General features: G+C 40.1%; 2 protein-coding genes across 10 annotated transcripts; one reads left to right on the plus strand and one right to left on the minus strand.

The window, feature by feature from the left end:
• Positions 1–821: 821 nt before the first annotated feature.
• Positions 822–12,377, minus strand: LOC131691383 (uncharacterized). 9 transcript variants are annotated; one of them, XM_058977726.1, is made up of 6 exons: positions 12,116–12,377; positions 11,637–11,648; positions 11,382–11,577; positions 11,174–11,322; positions 1,203–1,329; positions 822–1,132 (listed from the first exon to the last, which is right to left on the minus strand). In XM_058977726.1, the coding sequence occupies exons 1-6, from the start codon at positions 12,123–12,125 to the stop codon at positions 1,000–1,002; spliced, it is 627 nt and encodes a 208-aa protein (XP_058833709.1). In that variant the 5' UTR covers positions 12,126–12,377; the 3' UTR covers positions 822–999. The 9 variants fall into 9 exon arrangements, with proteins under 9 accessions (XP_058833709.1, XP_058833706.1, XP_058833705.1 ...); XM_058977723.1 differs by having other exon boundaries at positions 11,637–11,698; positions 12,116–12,376; XM_058977722.1 differs by having other exon boundaries at positions 11,637–11,760; positions 12,164–12,373.
• A 218-nt stretch (positions 12,378–12,595) lies between these two features.
• Positions 12,596–14,707, plus strand: LOC131691382 (uncharacterized). The gene is made up of 5 exons (XM_058977718.1): positions 12,596–12,764; positions 12,827–13,052; positions 13,114–13,280; positions 13,337–13,463; positions 14,521–14,707. The coding sequence occupies exons 1-5, from the start codon at positions 12,707–12,709 to the stop codon at positions 14,639–14,641; spliced, it is 699 nt and encodes a 232-aa protein (XP_058833701.1). The 5' UTR covers positions 12,596–12,706; the 3' UTR covers positions 14,642–14,707.
• Positions 14,708–21,253: the final 6,546 nt, after the last annotated feature.

Below are 21,253 nucleotides of genomic sequence, written 5' to 3' on the forward strand. Positions count from 1 at the left end.
TATGCAAAGAGTAGAGTAGTAAATGTTGAAATGGCCGAGTAATGAACAGAATAGAAAGACCCCAAAGAGAATCTCTCATTGTTACTTACGTCCTATTGAAAATTTTCTCTAGAAATTTTCCTGAGGCAGTGGCAGTTGATTGTACTAGAGTCAGAGCTTCGCAGTCAACATCTATAATAGTTGTAAATCAGGAACATTCTTTCAATGTTTTGCGAGCTCTTTACCACACTTTAGCGCCACCAGTTGGCCACCTTTGATGTAACTAACAGTTCTTCGAAAAATCAGAGCAGCCGGATCTCTAGAAGATAATTCCCATAGGTGCTCGAAGGAAGGTGCGTGCCGGTATTAAGCCATGCTACGCCCAAACCAGTCTTGGCAGGATGTTGATGACCGAAGTGAAACAAGGTTCTCTCGCTGAGTAGGTAGGTAGGTAGTGAGTATTTTACCAGCGGACAACATACCACCGCGCACCATGCTACAACAAGACGAACACACAAAAGCAGCTTAATGAAAATCGCCCTCATTTTCAGGGTGAACCGGAGGCAAGTTGCGATCGTGCCCAAACTATACCTTTTTATAGCAGCTATCTGTGAGAGCTTAACGGAATAAGTCGAAGACCGCAAAATCAATTGACGGAACATCTGGGTGGGTAATTTCTCGCTGCGAATGTCCTTGGCCAGGGACCAGTTTGAGAGAGCAGTGGCAAAGCAGCAAAGCAACCGGTAGTTGGACATTTAACAGTAAATGTGAATAATTGCGCTTACGTCGAGTGCTTTTCATGATATACTGGAAAACATTGTTGCTAACTGAAGGGTCTTTAGGTCAAATCTGTTTGCAACGTTTATGAACAGGTGGCTAAAAATTTTATCGATTATCATGTTCGATACAAATATAACGAAATATTCGGAGAACGCCAGAAATAAACGTATCTCTTTTCAAGGACAGATATTGTTACTTCATTTGATTACTATCATGAATATCAAAAATTAATCAATTATTTCAATTTTCCGGATTGTCGCAAAGCGTCTTTTCCACAAGGTTCCGGTAAACACGATTTAGTATATCAATCACCCGTGGAGTTCCGCACTGTAGGGCATATCTGTTGAAGCAGTCTCTCGTCGTCCGCATATCACTGAAATGTATATTAACGAGATAACATTAATTTATCCTTTTGAACCTATTTCTATTTATTGTATACGTACTGGCACTCGGCGAATGTGAATCTGGATAGCGTGATTGTTGTCAGTTTGGACAGCTTTTCCAGACACTGCCGCATAATTGTGGTGGGTTGATCCTCGCAAGTCAGGTGCTTCATTGTTTCCAGAGGTTCTGTAAAATTGAAATTGAATTGACAAACAAAAGGGGCATTACAAATATGCGGTTGCAGATTTTTCTCAAGCGAAGAAACTTGGTTTGTTATCTTAAACTGAAATTTTACTGACTTAATAATCACAAGTAGGGTAAAGTGCCTATTTTCACCATACTAAGCAGGGTGTCTCACTAATTAATTAATTTCTCGGCCTACAATCGATGGAACGCATAAAAATTGACATCAACAGCTTTGCTTCGTTGTTAAGAATATAATAATACAAATGCGCTGAAAACAATGAAATTCTCGTGTTTGAGCGCAAAGAAAACTCGAATCGAGTGCCCCCAATTGTTGTGCTACCATTTGACTTAATGCGTTGAACAAAGATCGCAGACACTGTTCTAACCAACGGTTTCAAATAAGTAGGGTGATAATAGAAATATGGCGAAAATGGGCTCATCACCCTACTTGGAAAATGGCGAAACATGCATTAGGTATATTTATTTTCAGTCTGCTTCCTCATCTCGTATAGATCAGAAGTCAAAAGCGCACCGCTTGCAAACAGCGTACAAACGGAAAATACTACCTCGCACCTCGCCGCTCTAACGCCCTTTACATGAGAACACAATAGCGATTGACTTTTCGCAAACCCGTCTTAGAGGTCTAGTGTGCGAGGTAGAACAGTTGATCAAGATGAAAATGGAACTTGCGTTTACAGAAGTTTCACACATACAGCTACATCATACGAGACAAGTAGTATTAATAACGTTCAACTCTTAAGCCGAGGCAGAAAGCTTTATGGTGATAAAACACATGCAATTCAGCGTCGAATGTGAAAATGTCAAAACCAAGATACCCGTGTATATGGCCCTAGATATGGCCCTTCACAATCTGGCATCTCGTATCAGCACGGATTAAAATAAAAAGATTTATGTCAAAGCATGGATTAGTGGAAATTGTCATAAACGACACCTAGAGAAACTTTTTCCTTGGCACTCTCAACGGTCTTCGGGTGGTGCGAATGCGGCCGAACCAACCTGTACCGTCATACTTGGACTTACTTTCGAGGGCAGATCATTCCGTGGTGTTAACTACAGAACCCTGGCCAGTCGCCCACGTGTAACCAGACGGTACACTACGGTAAGCCATGCGTCAATGAAACTAAAGGAATCTCATCTACTACAACCAACACCATCAAACATTCTTCGACATAAAATAAATACCGGACAAAGAATATTTCACGGTATCCTCAAAACAACAGTTAACATACCTTGGGAAAAAACTAAACAAGAAAGAAAACACCTATATCAAAGCCACTCGAAAACACAAATACCGTCAAACTTTTCACAGCGAAATTCAAAGCTACTCCAGCGAAGACGATATGGACGCAAAGAAGAGAAAAGGAGAAGGCAGACGGAATAATCAGCGAGCGTCAGCCATTAGTTAGTGTTTCTACTATATGCAAGGAGTTCAAATACTACTGTTCTTGTTTTCATGTGCTGTATGTTTTTACCGTTCCCACCTCTCACTTACAAATGTTTTTGTCGTTCTACGCACGATTGTCACAATAGCTTACGTCCTCCTCTAGTATATTTTAGTGCATGAGTCGTAAACCCATCTCGGCTTTATTGAATGAATGTCTTATTATTGTACTGTTTCTTTTTTCATTATTTCTTATCCAAACTCAAAAGAACACGGAAATATGCAACAATAATATAATATAAATTGCCGCGCGATTAAAATAACGCGCACATTAACATACAAATGTTCAAGACCTTCGTGATAAGACAAACCCAGTCGCTAACGCGATCATTAGGGTGAACTGGGCCAATTTAAACCTAGCAAGAGTTTATGAGCTATAGAACTGGAACATGTCAACGGATTTGCAAATACTTATTTTGACCTGAAAGGCTGATCAATTGCGGGCATTTGTTCCCAACGTGACTGTCTTTAACCGTGTTGTAAATAAACAGTTTTGCGCAAAAGTACATTAAATAATAATTTCATTACATTACCATTACTCCTATATGATTGTACTTAATTTCGAATCGTGAAATGAAAAGTTCTTCTTGATATGTAAAACTTTGTAGTAAATATATAATTAAAAAATAGGAGCTGGCCCAAATCTCCTATAGTGGGGTCTATGAAATATAACATCAAAATCTGTCAACCGATTCGCCAATTTTTTTTCTGGATCCTTGACCACTGTGTTCACTTTTCTCTCACACGGTTTTTCACGATTTCTTATCACATTGTATCTAATGGTCCAGTTTAGACCAACGCATATTTTACAATTCACACACTAACTGAGAGAAAACAGTTGATAGTCTCACAAGCAAGATATTAGTTGAAATATATTATTAAACAGATCTATAAACACGATAAAGATTTTGCTTTAATTAATTGTTGTTGCTAACAAAAGATCTTCTCCAGCGCTCAGAAGCAACATGTGCCCCTAGCGCACTTACATGAAAACTGAGAACCGCCAAATATTGTTTGATGTAACAGAGCTCTATGACAGCTATGAAAACTTTATATACCCTTTTCGCAATATTACCATAGCTAAGGTTCCGAATTGACCAGCGTTCGTCATATAAACGTCCTGGCGATTTAGTCAACGTGGTGGTACTTACGAATTTATAAACGCAATCTCATCCAACATACAAACGCCCGCTCTCGCATGATAAAAAGCACACTCTTCCGGGAGCTCCAAATCTAAATACGGTACTTCTATACACCCCAGTGAGATGGGGAAGCTCCCTTTCTTTATTTAAAGCGTGCACTCAAAATTAAACATCAGAATGACATTCAAAAGCCCACGCGAATATGCAAACGGTTACACGGTTTTATAAATGTATTGAAGCCCGCTAAGTTATAAATACGTTAAAATACATGACATAAAAACTCTCACTCGATCAAACACGTTATTATAGAAACGTTCGTGTCCGTTACGATAATACAAGTCTGCTTACGCTTGGAACAACGAAATCATGACCTTCTGCGCACACCTACGCCCACGTAGAAACGCCTCGGTGATTATGTCAATATGTTAGCCCTTACGAATTTATAAACGCCATCTCAAATGCAATTATACCAACGCCCGTTCCCACAGGAACATGAATTGGGCACGTTCAGAAGCCTCTAGCTTTGGTCCTAGCAGTCTAGGTCCATGCTTTCAATCTTGTTTAAAAAAACAAACTCATGTACACTTAGATGTCTCAGGACGCCAAAGCAAGTACTCTAATGATATGGAGGAACTCATTCCCTTCTGGATCTGAATTGTAGACACAAATTTGCGGTTCGTGCGAACATTAAACGCGAATATGTAAGTGGTTGCACATGTATACTAACGAAGTTATACACACGAAGTTACATACACGCGACACATACGCCCACGTGATTGAAGCCGTTAACGTACAAACACTCGAGTCCTGCACGATAAAACAGCCCCGGTTACAAACTCGAACTTGCATTTGGGACCATCCACGCAAAATCTGGTAAACAAAAACGGTATTTTTTCTCTTCTTAAGGTGTAAGGTATTTTTTAATATTAAGAGCCATTGTTCTCAAGAAAGGAGGTGAAGGTAGTAAATTTAGAAAAGTGTGGAATAGGATCATAGGGCAAGCTTAGAGGTTCCTGACGACCTAATCCTTTGTCTTCTACCGCAGGAGTCAATGTTTTGGCATTTGTTCAAATACGAATCACCTTAGTCTGCGGCATACACGGGCATGCGAAAGGTGACTTACCGCCTTAGGTTGTCGGAACCGACAAAAAGTTAAGTCACGAAAAGCTTCCACATTAAGTATTTTGCGACATTGAAACTCTTGAATGAGCTAGTTTTCGTCCCTTGTCCCTCGTGTTGATTGAACACGGCGTCGGCTGCTTTCACTCGTGAATATTTTAACACCTGCAATTTATAATCGCAGTCTCAAGTGCGATTCTACAAAGGCGCATTCCCACGCGATTATGAATCGGTCGCGTCCGTGAGCCCCTATCCTTGATTCTAGCACCCTAGGTCTATGCTTTCAGTTCTAACATCTGAGCCATATATTCAAAATTAAACTTGCGGTTATACAATCGAATTTATACACGCTATGCTACATACACTCTACCACACACGACATACTAACGCCCACGCGGTCAGACATGTTAACATACAATCGCTCTATATCTTCGCGATCATTCTCGCACATTACGATCTCGCCAACGTGAAAACGCTCGGGTGATTAAGTAAACGTTTTGGCACTTACAAACTTATAAACGCTGTCTCAAACGGAAACCGTAAAACGCCTGCCTTCGCGTGATCATGAATCGATGGCGGTCGAAAGTCCCTACCCTCAGTCTTATCAGCCTAGGTACAGGCATTCAATTGGCCCAGTCTAAAAAAGAAAAAAAAATGACGCTGATTTACACTATACAAGACGTTTCATGGTCACATGATGAGGAACTCCAGAAATACGGGGAAACTCTCGCTTCTAGCATCCGAACCATTCACTGAAAATTAAGTATCAGATTCACGGTGCGCACGTACATTAACGAACACACGCAACTATGCGAATTGCCACACGATTATAAAATCGTTTTTACTACTCGAGTTACATATACGCTAGCACACGCGATCGAACACGTTAACATACAAACGCTCGAGCGCTTCGCCATGATATGCATCCTTCACGATCAACAACGTCTAAGATTTCGCAAACATAGAAAAGCCCTGATGATTAAGTGAACCGGTTCCGACAGCATAGGTCATTAAATTGACTTTACGCTTGTCCGGACATGCCGCAGACTCAGGTGATTCGCATTTAATGCCAAAAGATCCTGACTCCTGCGTTGCAGAAGACAAAGAGTTAAGTAGCCGGGAAACTCTAAGCTTGTTCATCCACGCTTTTCAAAACTTTCTTACTTCAAATCCTTGCTCTTCCTTGAGTACTATGGCTATTAATATTCGAAAAATACTCCACCTTCCAGTCCCTTGCTAATTATATGTCGTTACAATATAAAAAAGGACCTAAGTAATTGGATAATCTGATATCTTGTAATCAGAACAACGCACTCTCAAGCGCGAACATCTGAACCGTACACTCAACATCACGGCCCGCTGCAAATTGACCTTAAGCTTCGTTATAGTGAGTGACATTTCCCGTCTCGTCTGCAGTTGTAGTAAGTGACTCCGACAGGAAACGGAGAATCAAGTTCTACAGCTCCAGTTGACCCATCCTAAAAAAAGAAATGTAGCCTGCTGAAAATTGAAATTTCAACATGGTGATTCTTATTCTGAGCCACCCTGTACGAGAATAATAGCATTTATAGTGTCACTATTACTACTTAAATTCATTTGTCCAATTTTTGCATTTGAGAATTTTTTGCTTCGATTATAGAGGTTTTAATCTTAGGGTGATTCGCCTCTTTTTCGGGTTAGAGAAATCTCTACAAAAATCGCTAACCATATGTGCGGGGTTGGTAATCGAACTCGGGTGAGCTGTATTCAAGACAATCGATTTACCAACTACGCTATCTCGAGCAAATACTCATGGGTTCAAACACCACACAGCCCCTTCAAAAGACCTTAAACATGGTCCGTGCCAAAATTCCCAACCATCAAGACATCATAAAATGGTCTCAATAACCCATAAATACACCAACATATGGTATTTTATATGGGATCTACCGGACCATGGTAATGGTGTTTTTATGGGTTGAACCCATTTCAAACACCCATGTCAAGCCCCATGAGCATGGGGGTATTTTGTTCTTTCCGTTTGCTCGGGATGCCGGCCCCTAAAAAGTGGTTCTTATATATTATGATTTATTGATAATGGTTTTACCCTCAGAGGTTTTTGAGATGGAAAATAAATTCTGGACGATGTTTGGGATGAACTTACAGTTACAATTCTGCAATATCTGGTCTTACTATGCTATATTTCTCCCTAAGTCTTGCATTAGCTTGCTAAGCCGAACCAAATGTTTCGATTTCACTCATTCTCATCAGCTTAAAATGAACTCATTTTCTTACGGCACATCACGCACGACTAGGAGCTTGCCCAAAACACAATTAATGTCTCCGTTTTTGAAGCCAGAGTCAATCCGGCGCTCGCTGTCACTAGTTTAGTGTCGGATTATGATAAGACGAAGTCGAAACGCAAATTAGATAACTAATTTTATAAGAAATGGTTATGAGCTCATATCCAGGATCCAAAGAAGCCTCTGGAATTTACATATCGTTATGGTTATCGAGTGTTTGGAGGTACCAAAAATCGTTATCTTGAAAGAAATGGCGTCAACCATTGATTTCCGTCATCTACTCGTCAACCCAATACAGAATAAAAAAAATAGCATCTTATCAACAAGACCGTTCAAAAAATACCCATGTTACTGAGAGACTTTAATCATCAATTTCCGGCATCTACTTACCAACACCTTGTAATTGAGCTCCATATTAATGTAAATTTTAGTGTTTATGGTGACGCCATCTTAAATTTCAAAATTATTCCAGTAATCGATTTTCGGCATTTACTGATGAAACTTGAGAGGGGGAATTTTTAATGTACGGAACGTGTCCTCCGCGTAATAAAAACCTGTGTATGCTACCAAATCTCAACCGTTAAAGAACTATTGATCACTTGCACTGATTTTCATGATTATTTTATATTTTAGACGGCAAAAGTGAGAGTTTGGCGGAATCATAGGCAAGGAAACCACATTGAATTCTGTATTTCACTCAAAACGTTTTTTTTACCCATCTGCAGTGTTAAGAATTGAAAAAAAAAACTCAAATTAAAAACATCTATCGAATATTGGAATATTTCTAATCTGTTGAATATCGGTATATTTGCAGACATCCACCGAATTTTCTTACCGTTCTAAAAATATACCCGAATTGTTAAATAAATCTGTGTCATTACACAAAAATTTGTTCATCTTGCATTTTCAATATGAAGAAAAATAATTTAAAAATTACCGTAATTATTTTTCCATCTGACCACGTGAACGGAACATCCGTTCCGTTGGTGGTATTGGTTTGCTCAATGATAGTGCTGACTGCTGTTTTTGAGGTACTGTGCTCAGCTTCTGCAGTTGTCATTATACCCGGACCAGCGCCCACAAATTTGGGAACCGTTTGTGGTTCAGGTAATAATATTGTGTGTTGTTTGTGTTGGGTTTGATTTCCGGTTTTGCTTAGCGGTTTCTGAGCACAGCTTTCCGTAATGTGCCATCTGTTCGCAGAACTAGTGCGTACTGCATTGTCATAGTGGAAAGAATGGTCTGTGTAATGGACTGCCAGTTGTCAGTTCAGAAAAATGGGTCTGTCCAACAGCAATCTCACCACAAAACACCACTGTTAATACCTTGGGAGTAGTTTTTTGTATTGTCCCTAACGAATTCCATTCCGACAAATGTTGATATAATTTTTTCAATGGCCATATCGAAAGAACAACAGTTTATGCAACAGTACCTCGATTTTCCTATTTGCCATATACACGGGGATATTAACCGCTGTCACACACAATCGCATGATTCAACCACTAGCCGATGAATTTGAAAACAAAGCGTGCGCTCCAATTACACGACATTGAATTAAAAGTAATACGGTCCTATAATTAAGGGAAACAGCAAGTGAATTTTACTAACGCCGAAAAAAGTTCCATTAAAACGACAAGGTAGAAATGAATGGAATGGTAGGCTCACTGTTACTTTATGTAGCCATTTTTTCAAATGCTTGTAGAACAACAAAAATAGCTTTATTGCTCACATTTTTGAAAGGTTTACAATAAAATTCTTCTCGATAGTTTTATTAATGTTATGTTGGCGACTTTACCGGTGCTCACGGTAAAGAGGGACAAGTCGGTCTTCTCCAGGAGGCATGTTTGGCAGGCTTGAGCGATTCGTAGTTATGCTGCCTAAACTCGACCCCTGTCAACAGAAGACAAAAGACTGGCCTGTAGGATTTTAAGCCTGTTTATAATGACCCTGCCGTTTTATTTACTTTATTCATTTTATTAAATTTATTCATATTGTTCTCTTCTTCACTTTGTGTATTTCCTATTTATTTTCTTCATTTTAATCCTTTAATTCATTCAATTAATTTTAATCACTTTATTTTATTTATGAAACATATAGTTTCGTTTTTTCATAAATTAATTTGATTGTTTTGGTTCATTTTATGCACCTTATTTTTTCATTTTAGTTATTTTATTCATTTATCACATTTTATTTGTTACATTGAATTAATTAATTTTATACGTTTCATTTATTTCGTTCATTAAATAAAATTATTCATTTTATCCATCTTATTATTTTTGCTCTAAATGAACATTGAACATTCATTGAAGGCATAATTGATTTTATTCATTATTCAGTGAGGATTCGTTTTAATAAGCCCCCGATTTTGTCTGCTTCTCGTGAAAATTAGACATTAGAGTCTCTCCGCACTTTCTTGCATTGAATGTTCATCTTCGACATGTTATCGAATAGTATTGACTGTCCCACAATTCTTTTTATAATCAAATTGTTTGTTCCTCTTCGTGGTATAAGGAATCGTCGACATCTGTGGATTCCTAGACACCGTACAGCTTATGACCAGAATAATCCGGTGGACAGATGTTGTAGCAAATTCAACGAAACTGCTATAGTTTTGACCTCCATATCACTAAATCTAGTTAAAAATTTTGAATATTGACATTAACAGTAGTATTAAGAGTAATCTGTACGGTATATATGCCGAAAATGATGCAAATTTAAAAAAAAATCATTTAATGGGGTCTTGCAGACGAACCAAGTTCAGTCCGAGTAGATCTTTTCTTCAGCATATTTTTCCTAGAGATAAAAGAGACTAAAGAGGAATATTTTAGAAGCATCGGTTTATTAAATAGAAAGCAAAAAAATTGTCCAAATTTGGTCAGTATTCGCCCATTTTATAAGTCTTAAATACACCAAGGGACTGATAAAAAACGGGTGTTTGTTTTATTCATTTTATTATTTTAATTATTTTTTTATTTGTTATGCAATTTGTTCATTTTATGTTTTTCATTCCATGAATAAATAGTTCCATTGCATACGTTTCGTGTCTAGTTGCGTGCACATTTCGCATAAATTTCGAAAAAAAAGTAATTAAAGACTAAAGCAATGACATGTCTCACTGCTAGGTGGATTGAAATTTCTTTCAGAGCTTTAAAGAGGTTAATAAAGTGTTTCCTATTATTTACTAGTGTTAACGAAATGGTTTATCATATAACCTTTACATAGATGCTTTTGCTTAGAGAAACTCGAAAAGGGTCCAGTGGACCCGTAAACGGAGACACTTACGCACGTTCCGCAAAAAGAAAATACGTCCAACAGTAGTCTCCAACAGTATCTAGCCAATAGATAAAAAATGTCGCGATGCATCCTTGAAATCAACCTGCGGGTTTGTTTTGAGAAGAGCGTCAAACTCATATCAGGTCTGTTGAATGTAACAAGCTCCCTTCCTAGTTACTTAGATTGGTTGTCTAGGTTCTTTCGCATGTCTAAGAGCGAGTGTTCAGTGGGCAAAAATTTCTAGGAATTTTTACAGTTAGATTCGAGAAAAAAGAAATAATAGATTTTCAAAAGAGCAGGGAACCTTTATGGATTTCATAGAGCATGGTTTCAAAGTAATCCCGATCAGAATGAAATAACAATTTTATAACAAAATGCAATTTTCGTAACAAATTGTGTTATAAATTAGGTCTCGTTAGTAGTTAAAATAACAGAAAACTATAACAAGTAACAACGTGAGTTATATTTTTGAACTCTTTTTGTTATGTGTTTCTGACCGGGATACGTCAATGAGTTCATAGAGTGCTGTGAAGTGGTGCATAATAATTGTTATTAAATGAGCTTACTTGATGCAGGATCAGTACAGATGGCTGTCTTCATCACGGCAATTGCGAGGGACAGAATGTTCACGATTGGTTGCTGCGGTGAGCATTCTTCCATGCGCTGCATGAAATCGGAAGAACATTGAAGTGACGATTGAAACGCAGGGCATCCTCTAGAATTGGTGAGTACTCGTCAAAATACTCGTGTGACACAAGATTATTTAGCAAATACCGTAGACGATCCGTTCGATCCTGACTCTGTAGATCACTGTTCGGCTCTCGATTCTGGTTTTCAGTGAAACACATGGCTATTTCGGAAGTAAGAACATCTATAATAGTTCCTATATCTGACTGCAAGAATACCGGGCAAAAATGTACAGTATTTTCTGTCCGAGATTGATATTCCACGGGAAGCATAGCTGCAACTACTGCGATTATATTTCGTGAGTCGCTTGAATTACTATGTAAAAAATAACAATTCACCTACGTGGAAAGACAGCTACGAACAATACATTTAAATGCATGTGGCTTCCGGAACTCATTTTTCAGCTTGATTGGGAAATTAAATTATATTTATACACTTGACTAGCATCCATAAACTGGAAACTTTTCTGTTTCGATATTGTGAGTTGAGGTTAAAAATCTATCTTACACTGATAAATGAGGGATTTAGACTGTATTATCGAAGCTTGTCTTTTGGCATCTAGCATTACTTAAAACGTTGAGACGTTGTGAGTCAAATCTAGTTGCGCAGAAGATATTATTTCGCCCAATATAAGCAAAAAACAAACAAAACAGTCAAAGCTCTACATCAATAAAAAAAAGTATAAGCAAAAAACTCATTCACAATTTATCACTAATGTCGGCTAACTCTATACCCATCAGCAAAGTCAAGGTCATAAAATGACATGTTTTAGCCTCATTTGAACAATGCACACAATAACTCATAACTCAACTTCTGCCCACCGAAAACCATTATTCACCCGATCCGGAACTTCACCACCATCCACTTACTTTCACACTTAAACGATAGGGAAAATAACAAAAAAACCGCGCAAAATTCCACCAGCTCGACGAGGACGCAATGGCGCACTTGTTACCATCATGATCCACATGCCAACTGCCTGCTCTTATCTGTCAATGCCCCGCCGTCGCCAATTGATGGAAGTACACCCCACTTTAAATGGCGGTAATTTGTCACCTTAATTCACTTCCACTTTGCAATCTAAATGGCTAAATGGCTCGCTATTGTTAACCGCTGGCAGACTGTCCGAACGAGTGGCAAACCGTCCGGGAGCCGGGGTTTTAACAGCCGATGCGACAGCCAACCACCAGCTCCGGCTCGGCTGTGTCCACCGATCATCGCAGTGATCTAGATCGAGAACAAAGGTGAGTCGTTTTTTGTTGTGTCCGGTACGCAATGGCGAACAATATAAGCCCTTTGTCCGGGCGACGGGCTGCATCAGTGCGAGTTGGATGGTACTCGCAGAATTCCGGGAACCTTAGCGTAGACTAGCTCGATCTACATAGAGTGAAAGTCAGATATTATTTTCGAAGATGGTACCTCGCCTGAATCTAGTAATTCTGGTCGACTTTTTAATCGTGTTTGTGGCAGGTATTTGATTCCGGTGCTCTGTTGAACGTTGAGTTAATCACAATTGTTTTCTCCTGGATCAGAAACTTTTGCGGCGATGCCAGCTCCGGTGCTGGAAGCGGCCGAGTTCATGCAGGAGATCAAAGCGGAGTGCCAAAATGCTACCGGAAGTGAGAAAGCCTACCAGGATTTGCTGACCGTGTTGAATCAGGATACTCCCCGATGTTTTACCGGTCACGTGAACATGAGCTTTCTGCAGGCACCGGTGGACGATATGAGTAAACAGGAGCAGTCCAAGATGTTGGAAGAGTGAGTTGAAACTATTTTCAGAAATTGACGGAACATTTGACGTTTCTATGGTTTGAATTAGAATCTGCGGCCAAATCGGGAAAGCTTTGGTATGCATGGATCCCGTGGTGGCAAAACTCAAACCTTGTGTGACGGATCCGGATGATCTGGAGATTCTACAGAAAATCGTAGACAGTGTACCGGAAGCGTTGAAGATGGTCTGTAACAACAGTGGCGAGATGCTGATGAGTTAGTACCTATTTCGAGACTCAGGGCACGATTTGAAGTGACTGATTCTATTTCAGAACTACGTGAACCACTTTCCAGATCATGCGCCATAGAACTGGCACCAGCCGTTGACGACTGTATGGATGAAATATCGAACAAGACCATGGAGACGGATCTGAAGCAGTATACGGTTACGGAATGCAAGTAGGTGTCGGTGGTTGGTCATTGGATTGCCCAGAAAAAAAACGAATATTGGAAAACTATATCGGCCAACTCGAAGTCGATTCCTAACCCCACAAAGAGTGTCCGGTTTAAGGTTGAGCCGAATCGATCGGGTCTAGATGCCGAACAGCCGTCCATGAAATTTGTGTATGATTTTTCGACGACAATCTATATGGAGAAAAATTACTTGTTCACATTTTTACCAGGCAATGTAGGCGTCAGAACATTACTAGAATTGAGATTCTAAAGGACAATTTTATCTCCTTAATCTTTATCAGAGACGAGCAAACAACATTCGAATAAGAAATTAAACTTCTAATGGAGTTAGATTTAAACAGATCCAACGTTCCACATTCCACTGGATAGAGGGTTCTAAAATAACTTTTTGACGAAGCGATTTATAATGTTACAATATTCAGAGGGATTACTTCGAAAAGCCTATTTTCTAACATTGTAGAAGACACCAGGTTTCTAACTCACGCCATTTAGAAGTTAGTGTTGGTGCACTCTTTGCGGCGAAATTCGGAACTACCATTTGCTGATCGAAAAATGTTGCATCTTAAGCACTAACATTCTTCCGAATGTACCGTTCAGCCAAACTCAGCCTTTTTTTTAACAAATTATATTATTTTGTTATATTTGATTCATGAGCTATCACTATGCGCTGTTAAGCCCTGTGCAAAACTAACTCAAACACCAGATTATTAAAAGCGTAATGACGTTTTCGGATGATTTTGGATCGATAAGCTGTCTAACAGAGTTGCAGTCAATAAAACTGTTTTTCGGAATTCTAGTGATGTTTTGAAGCCTAGCCATCTAGTGGCGAAAATGTGAACAAGTTTCCTATTTATAGATTGTCGAAAACCCCATACAAACTTCAAGGACGTTGGCCCGTTATTTAGACCTAATCGAATTGGCTCAAAATCGTACCAGACACTCCTTGCGGGAATAGGAATTGAGCATGGCACGGTATCAATCTTTTTTCTCTGGTTACCCTATCGATAATCAACACATTCAGAATTCATTTTTTTTACTGCAGTGAAATCTACAAAATGCGAGATTGTATCAACATGCGCATTCGGGACTGCGGAGCTTTAACGTTTTTGGAGTTGTTCAGCCTATTCTACCGGAACTTGCTGAGCCTTACACCATGTAAATGAAACGATAGGTTTTAGGATTTTCATGTTATTTTATCATACGAATAAATGCCTGGCTCAGACCTCTAATTTCGATGGCGTTACGAATTTATTGTATTTCAAAACTGGGTATGATAAGAGGTCCAGCGATAGGTTATTGTGAGTTGTCGCAATTCATCACTACCAATGCTATTTTGAGCTACACGCACGTTTAATTTTCGGTAAGTTTTGTTGCATCTCTCGGCAGTTGGCTGCCGAGAGAAAAGGTGAAATTGGATTCCAAATATTTACAATATATTGTGTTCACATTTTAAATCCATGTCACATGATATTTTTGGTGTTCCTAGAACCGTTGGAAACTCTTTGTTTCTTCTCAATTGACCAGGTGCTATTTCCTTCCTTCTGAGCTTGTTGATATTTTTGGCAGCCTTTCAAGAGAAAAAAATTGTTGCGGATGACCCATTTGTTTGAAATTAGTGCAATACTGCATGCAAGACACGCGGCACAAACAACCGATCATGCAGGCGATCCTTGTCGAAGAAGACGCAAAGCAGTCTCTGTGCGATTGTCAACCACAATCTTCGCTCACTGGAGCAAGGGGTTGTTGAAACAGCCAATCCCGTCTTTCAGTAGATCCATGCATGCCAAGTTCAAATCGATAGCTGCACCATCGATCTCTACTTTGTGAGCGGGTTTGTAAACGCGTTATTTCTTCATGAATGTCATTTGTTTGTTTTAGACAAAATATCACAATTCTGAGCTTATCTAGGCAAATTAGAATACTAGAATATTAGAAAATCAAACCTGACACACGTCAAAAGTTTTGGTACCTCGAAAAAAGTCCTTATGCTACATTTGAGCGCAATCGAAAGACAATGTCATGAAGCGTCAAGATCTGGTGTAATGTTGAAAGAATTCCTTTGTGGCACAAGTAAAATACTTGAATAGATACAAGCCTTGAGTTTGGAAATGCGGCTTTTGTTTTTTTTTGTATGCCAAATGTTTTAGAAATCCATGAAATGTCGAAATCTGGCGCCAAATTTAAAAAAAACCTTTTTCCATGGATTTTTATTTGAAAATCTCAGTTTAAAAATTAAAAAATACCAGGGAGGCAACTATCATCAAAACAATTTTTCACGAGAAAATACAAGATCCGTTGTTTCATGCATTTCTAAGACATTTGGCATCCCTAGTAACAACGGAGGTTTTATGATAGTTTTATAGCCATTCGTTAAACTTAGATTGAATTTGTCGCGTGCTATAAAACTTGAATTTTTACTTAAGATAGAAAATAAATTAAAAGCAGCCTTTTCAAACCCCAATATTAACTAAAATCCAGAATTTTTAAATCTCAACGTTTCATTACATCCTAAGCCATTTAGCATCAAAGATTCGAATTGAATCTTCTAAGGGTCTTTTTGAGTTTTTTCACGGGTGAAATTTTTTGCACTATGGCCGTTTTGCCCAACTTCTTTATCGGTTCCGTTTGAGCTAAACTTTTACAAAGAGACTTTTTTCCAGGTGCTTCCGACTATTAAATTTAATGTTCACGTGTTTCCCATACATGTCATTGCCATTCTGAATAGATGCCTCCTCCGTCATCGTCACCAAATTTCATAAATATACAGTAAAAGATTTGTGGCTGGAATTTTAATGAAATGAACGATAGTCAAACATGAATTAAGTAGGGAATAGGTTGTGCCATTTCTATGTACACAAATTATTGTTCGAAGGTTGAACTGAAAAAGAAAGCCAACGTAAACACCGAAGAGGCGCAAAATTGAGACTCTGCCAAGGGTGCCAGAAGACCACGCTACGGCTCTGATCACTACAACTTAACAATAAAGCTACGAGGACACCTCCACTACTACTTAGTATGGGGTACAATGCGAACGACTGGAGACTGGAGATGGGATAGGGGACTTCCAGGAAGGATGAGTCCCATGAGCTACCGCTACGAACGGACGGGGGGAGCAGCCATCGACAACATTCAGCAGGAAACGCTGGGGATTGTGAGGAATGCTGCGTTTACGAGACACCAGTCGCTCATCCTCGCGGGAACACAGGCGTAGAAACATGTGGACGACGGGGATGAACGAATTCGTGATTCACGCCTACTATATTTTCACAGCGCTTGAAACCAACATGAGCAGACAACTTCAGATACTCGAGCTGTTCGATGATGCGTACCCAGAGTTTTCCGGACGTCTGAATTATAACGCGATGAACGCAGAGCAATCATCCGCAACAATATGCTCACCCCAGCGGAAGTCGATCTGATCCAGCAGAAACTACAGAGAGTACTAATTAGAAGGAACAATAGAACAATGTGTCGAGGCGAAGTTCAGTAAGATTGGACGCGTCATTTACGAATGCGGATCGCGAACTTGTGGCGCCGGTAGAGATATCCGCGACTGAAGCCCTATCATTGCCAGAAGACCCACCCATTGATCGGCAGCTACTACGCGATTTAGTCTTCAATTTGAACGAAGCGATTACGCAGTATCGCGACATGGACCCAATGTTTCGTCCCAGGATCGCCAAGCTTCAGTATTCTTTTAAGTTGTCCGGCGCACTTCAGATCATGAACATTCTTTCATTGCACCTCGAATTTGTTCAGAACCCGGAAGATCTGAAGCTATTAGTATTCTGTGCTGCATTAACGACTGTTAAACATTTAGGATACTGACTTACACCTGGAGATGACTCGTCTCAACATCACCGGAAAAGGCGAGTACCTCCATGGCAACGGAGATTGAAGAGTCGGATCTCGGAAAAAACGTGTCGCTATTGAAAGGCTGACCGCGCACAGAGACGGAAAAAGATCAGCGCAATTATGTCATCATATGGCTGCTGTCATTATATCTACTGAGTTTCGCAAGCTGGGAGCTCACCAGCTGCTGGAGAAAATCGTCAAGTGTCTTAAAAAAGTGCTAAGGCGTTACACTGACTGTTAAGTGATAACGAGCGAGCGTTCTATGACCATATTAGTCACGAGAAGCCCGATTTCTGCGGAGGTCTACCGGATATCAACGACGTCACTAGCTTTTGGGCCGATAAATGGGAGAGGGGGGGGGGTGGCGTACAACATCCCGAAGGGTAACCGTCGCAAGAAGGAATGGGCAGGCGAAGAAATTGACGAGATGTCCGCTGTCACCGTCGAAAGAAATGATGTACTCGAGGCTACGCGGTATCTTAGGAGTTGGGTGGCACTTGGATCGTACCGTGTCCAAATTTTTTGGTACAAGAAGCTGACCGATTTACATCCTACAATTACTGTATGTTTCAACAGGACGTTACGCGAACCACGCATATTACCGAATGCCATCACTTGTGTACCACAATTCTCCTTCTCAAAGACAGCAACACGTCCAACCCATCAAATTATATGTCTATCAAGTCTGTACGCGATCCTGAGAACCATCATCACAATGAACGTATGGACCCATTGTGAGCAGAATAGCATCTTGACAGAGGAGCTGAAGGGACGCAAGAAAAACACACATGGCTGCTAAGATCAATACTCATCAGTCATTGTTGGACAAGCAGTGTATAACCAAGGGAACCTTAGTGTGGCCTATATCGATTACAAGAAGACATACGACTCCATAACACCCTCGTTCCTCGTCAAGGTATTGGACATGAAGAAAGTCGATCCTGTACTCGTGAGGTCCCTGCGGCAGGCAATGGAGAGATGGACGACATTAAAGCAGCCCAGAAGTAAGGAAGACGTGTTGCAGTCTAAACGCTTCCCGTCTTGAGGGGGATACTCCAAGGCGATTCGTTCAACCCGCTTTGGCGATGAATCCCCTCAGTACACAGTATTTTAAAACGTCGTTTTCGTGCTCAAAATAAATAGCGTCTAAACCGTTAACTTTATAAGTGTAGTTTGTTCGGAGAAGTTGTTGCTCTTATGATTGCGCATCCACAGGAGTATAGCGTTCAGTAATTAATTCACCTAACGTCGACTAACAAACGGGCCACTATACGAAAGTAAAACGCTAGTACTTTAAGTATGTTATAATGTTGTTTGCTCCTTAACGAGTAATTCAAGGTGGAAGTTACCCCAAAAATATCACAAACTTTGGAATATCTTTTTAAATTCAACAGATAGGAAATAACTATGTTCGGCAAAAATATGTGTTTCGATACAGCAAACAACTATTTGGAAGATTCCAAGAAGGTAGGAGAATTTCTGAAAAAGTTATCATGAAAAAACTAATTTTATGGGGTCTTCCATATAATATGTTCCATAACTTTTTTTTTTTTCAATTTGTTTATTTGATAAGGCACGTATGCGTTAGCTTAAAGGTGCCATTTTTTCATTGTTTTACATTTTGAATTTCTTAAAACTAGGGGGTTACACATTTCAGTATTATTTTGTTTTATATAATGAAACTAAAAAAAAAACTTTACAGCTAACTTATACATATAAAAGAGGGTATAATATAATATTTGTAAGATTTGGGGGACGGGTCATTTTGTGTGTTCTTTGTATAGTAATTCACTTTATGATTTTTAGAAGGGAGATTGTAGGAGAAATTAATTATTAACTAAGCGGAACATTTTACAAGCTTATTAACTAGAAATAACTAGAAAGAGTGGTTGAAAATTAAGGGGAATTAATTAGGGCTATTTTAAAGTAGTGGTACTGTTGGGCATTTCTTAACGAGATTAAATATTGATCAACTAAAACTAGACGATAGGGGGGCACATAAGTTTTGGGAATATATTCAAGGGGAGAAGGGGGTGAAGTCATACATCTGTGTATCAGAGACATGGGAGGGAGAGCGGACAAGGCTGAAGGGGGGGGGGGGGGGGGGGGGGTGAGATATAAACTTTCAGTTTACGGCATCAGGAATTAACGGCCAGGATTACAGATTCGAACGGATTGATCAACTAACACTAGAAGATAGGGGGGCACATAAGTTTTGGGAAGATATTCAAGGGGAGAAGGGATGAAGTCATACATCTGTGTATCAGAGACATGAGAGAGAGGGTGGACAAGGCTGAACGGGGGGGATATAAACTTTCAGTTTCCGGCATCAGGAATCAACGACCAGGATTACAGATTCGAACGGATGTATCAAGTATTGGGACGCCGGGCGGTTTTCCTCGAGCCGGCAGGGGTTCCTCCAGACGATTTCGTAGTACGGCTCAGATACGGATCGGGAACACACCGCGCTGCGTGTGTGATGTTGTACTGTAGATCTCGTGTTGTTGGTTCATTCGACAGATGTTTTGTCTCGTCTTGGAGTCGTATCAAACCATCGTTGTGGTACGGTAGGCGGAAGAGGGCACTTCTGGGAATAATAAGAGAAAAGATAGGGGCATTTAAATTTGGATATTGATGGTTTTGATGAACGTGTATATAAGGGACATGTAGAGAATATCGCGGCTTGCTAGTACATCTCGAACCGGGACATTGGGTGATCTTCCTCGGGCCCGAAGGGAATCGAATAGTTGAGATCTGGCAGAACAGTACTCGGCGTATGCCCAGACAACATGTTCGATTTCGTGATAACCGTTACCACAAGCGCAGATACCGCTATCCACAAGCCCAATACGCCGGAGATGTGCGTCCAGCGTGTAGTGATTGGACATGAGCCGAGACATCACGCGAATGAAATCCCGACCCATATCCATCCCTCTGAACCAAGGTTTCGTCGATACCTTAGGGATTATCGAATGTAGCCACCTTCCCAGTTCACCATTGCTCCATGAAGTTTGCCAACTTTCGAGGGTTCTCTGATGAGTGATACTGAAAAATTCGCTGAAGCTAATTGGTCTTTCATATATGTCACCTTGTAAAGCGCCCGCCTTAGCTAAAGAGTCCGCTTCTTCATTACCTGGAATGGAGCAATGCGAGGGAACCCAAACTAAGGTAATCTTGTACGATCTTACAGACAAAGCACGCAGGCGCTCCCAGATTTTCCCCAGAAAATATGGAATGTGCTTTCTAGGTTTCATTGAACGGAGAGCCTCGATTGAGCTGAGGCTATCCGAGACAATAAAGTAATGATCGGTGGGCAAAGTATCAATGATCCCAAGGGTATACTGAATAGCAGCAAGTTCTGCGACGTAAACTGAAGCAGGATCATTGAGTTTGAATGAGGCGGTGAGGTTTTGATTGAATATACCGAAGCCAGTGGAGCCGTCGAGGCTTGACCCGTCGGTGTAAAACATCTTGTTGCAGTCGACTTCTCGAAATTTACTATGAAAGATGCTTGGGATCACTTGCGGACGTATGTGATCCGGGATTCCACGAATCTCGTCTTTCATGGATGTGTCGAAGAATACAGTTGAATCAGAAGCATGAAAGAGATTGACACGGTTGGGATAGTATGAAGAAGGATTGATATTTTGTGCCATGTAATCGAAGTACAAGGACATAAATCGGGTTTGAGAATTGAGCTCGACAAGCCTTTCGAAATTTGCAATTACTAACGGGTTCAAGATATCGCATCGGATGAGCAATCGATATGAGAGTTCCCAAAATCGATTTTTCAGCGGAAGGACGCCCGCCAGCACTTCTAAACTCATCGTATGTGTCGAGTGCATGCAACCCAAAGCAATACGCAAACAACAATATTGGATTCGCTCTAGTTTGATGAAATGTATGTTCGCAGCGGAGCG

The sequence above is a fragment of the Topomyia yanbarensis genome, chromosome 3 (genome assembly GCF_030247195.1).
Source record: "Topomyia yanbarensis strain Yona2022 chromosome 3, ASM3024719v1, whole genome shotgun sequence".
Taxonomy (NCBI): domain Eukaryota; kingdom Metazoa; phylum Arthropoda; class Insecta; order Diptera; family Culicidae; genus Topomyia; species Topomyia yanbarensis.

Excerpts from the sequence above, each read along its gene's own strand:
- LOC131691383 (XM_058977723.1), bottom strand. The coding sequence starts at position 11,691 with ATGAGTTCCGGAAGCCACATGCATTTAAATGTATTGTTCGTAGCTGTC. Across the intron at positions 11,323-11,381 it reads GATCGAACGGATCGTCTACG|AGGATGCCCTGCGTTTCAAT; the intron begins GTATTTGCTAAA and ends CACCAATTCTAG. Across the intron at positions 1,330-11,173 it reads CTGTACTGATCCTGCATCAA|AACCTCTGGAAACAATGAAG; the intron begins GTAAGCTCATTT and ends TCAATTTTACAG.
- LOC131691382 (XM_058977718.1), top strand. The coding sequence starts at position 12,707 with ATGGTACCTCGCCTGAATCTAGTAATTCTGGTCGACTTTTTAATCGTG. Across the intron at positions 13,053-13,113 it reads CAGTCCAAGATGTTGGAAGA|AATCTGCGGCCAAATCGGGA; the intron begins GTGAGTTGAAAC and ends GGTTTGAATTAG. Across the intron at positions 13,281-13,336 it reads CAGTGGCGAGATGCTGATGA|AACTACGTGAACCACTTTCC; the intron begins GTTAGTACCTAT and ends ATTCTATTTCAG.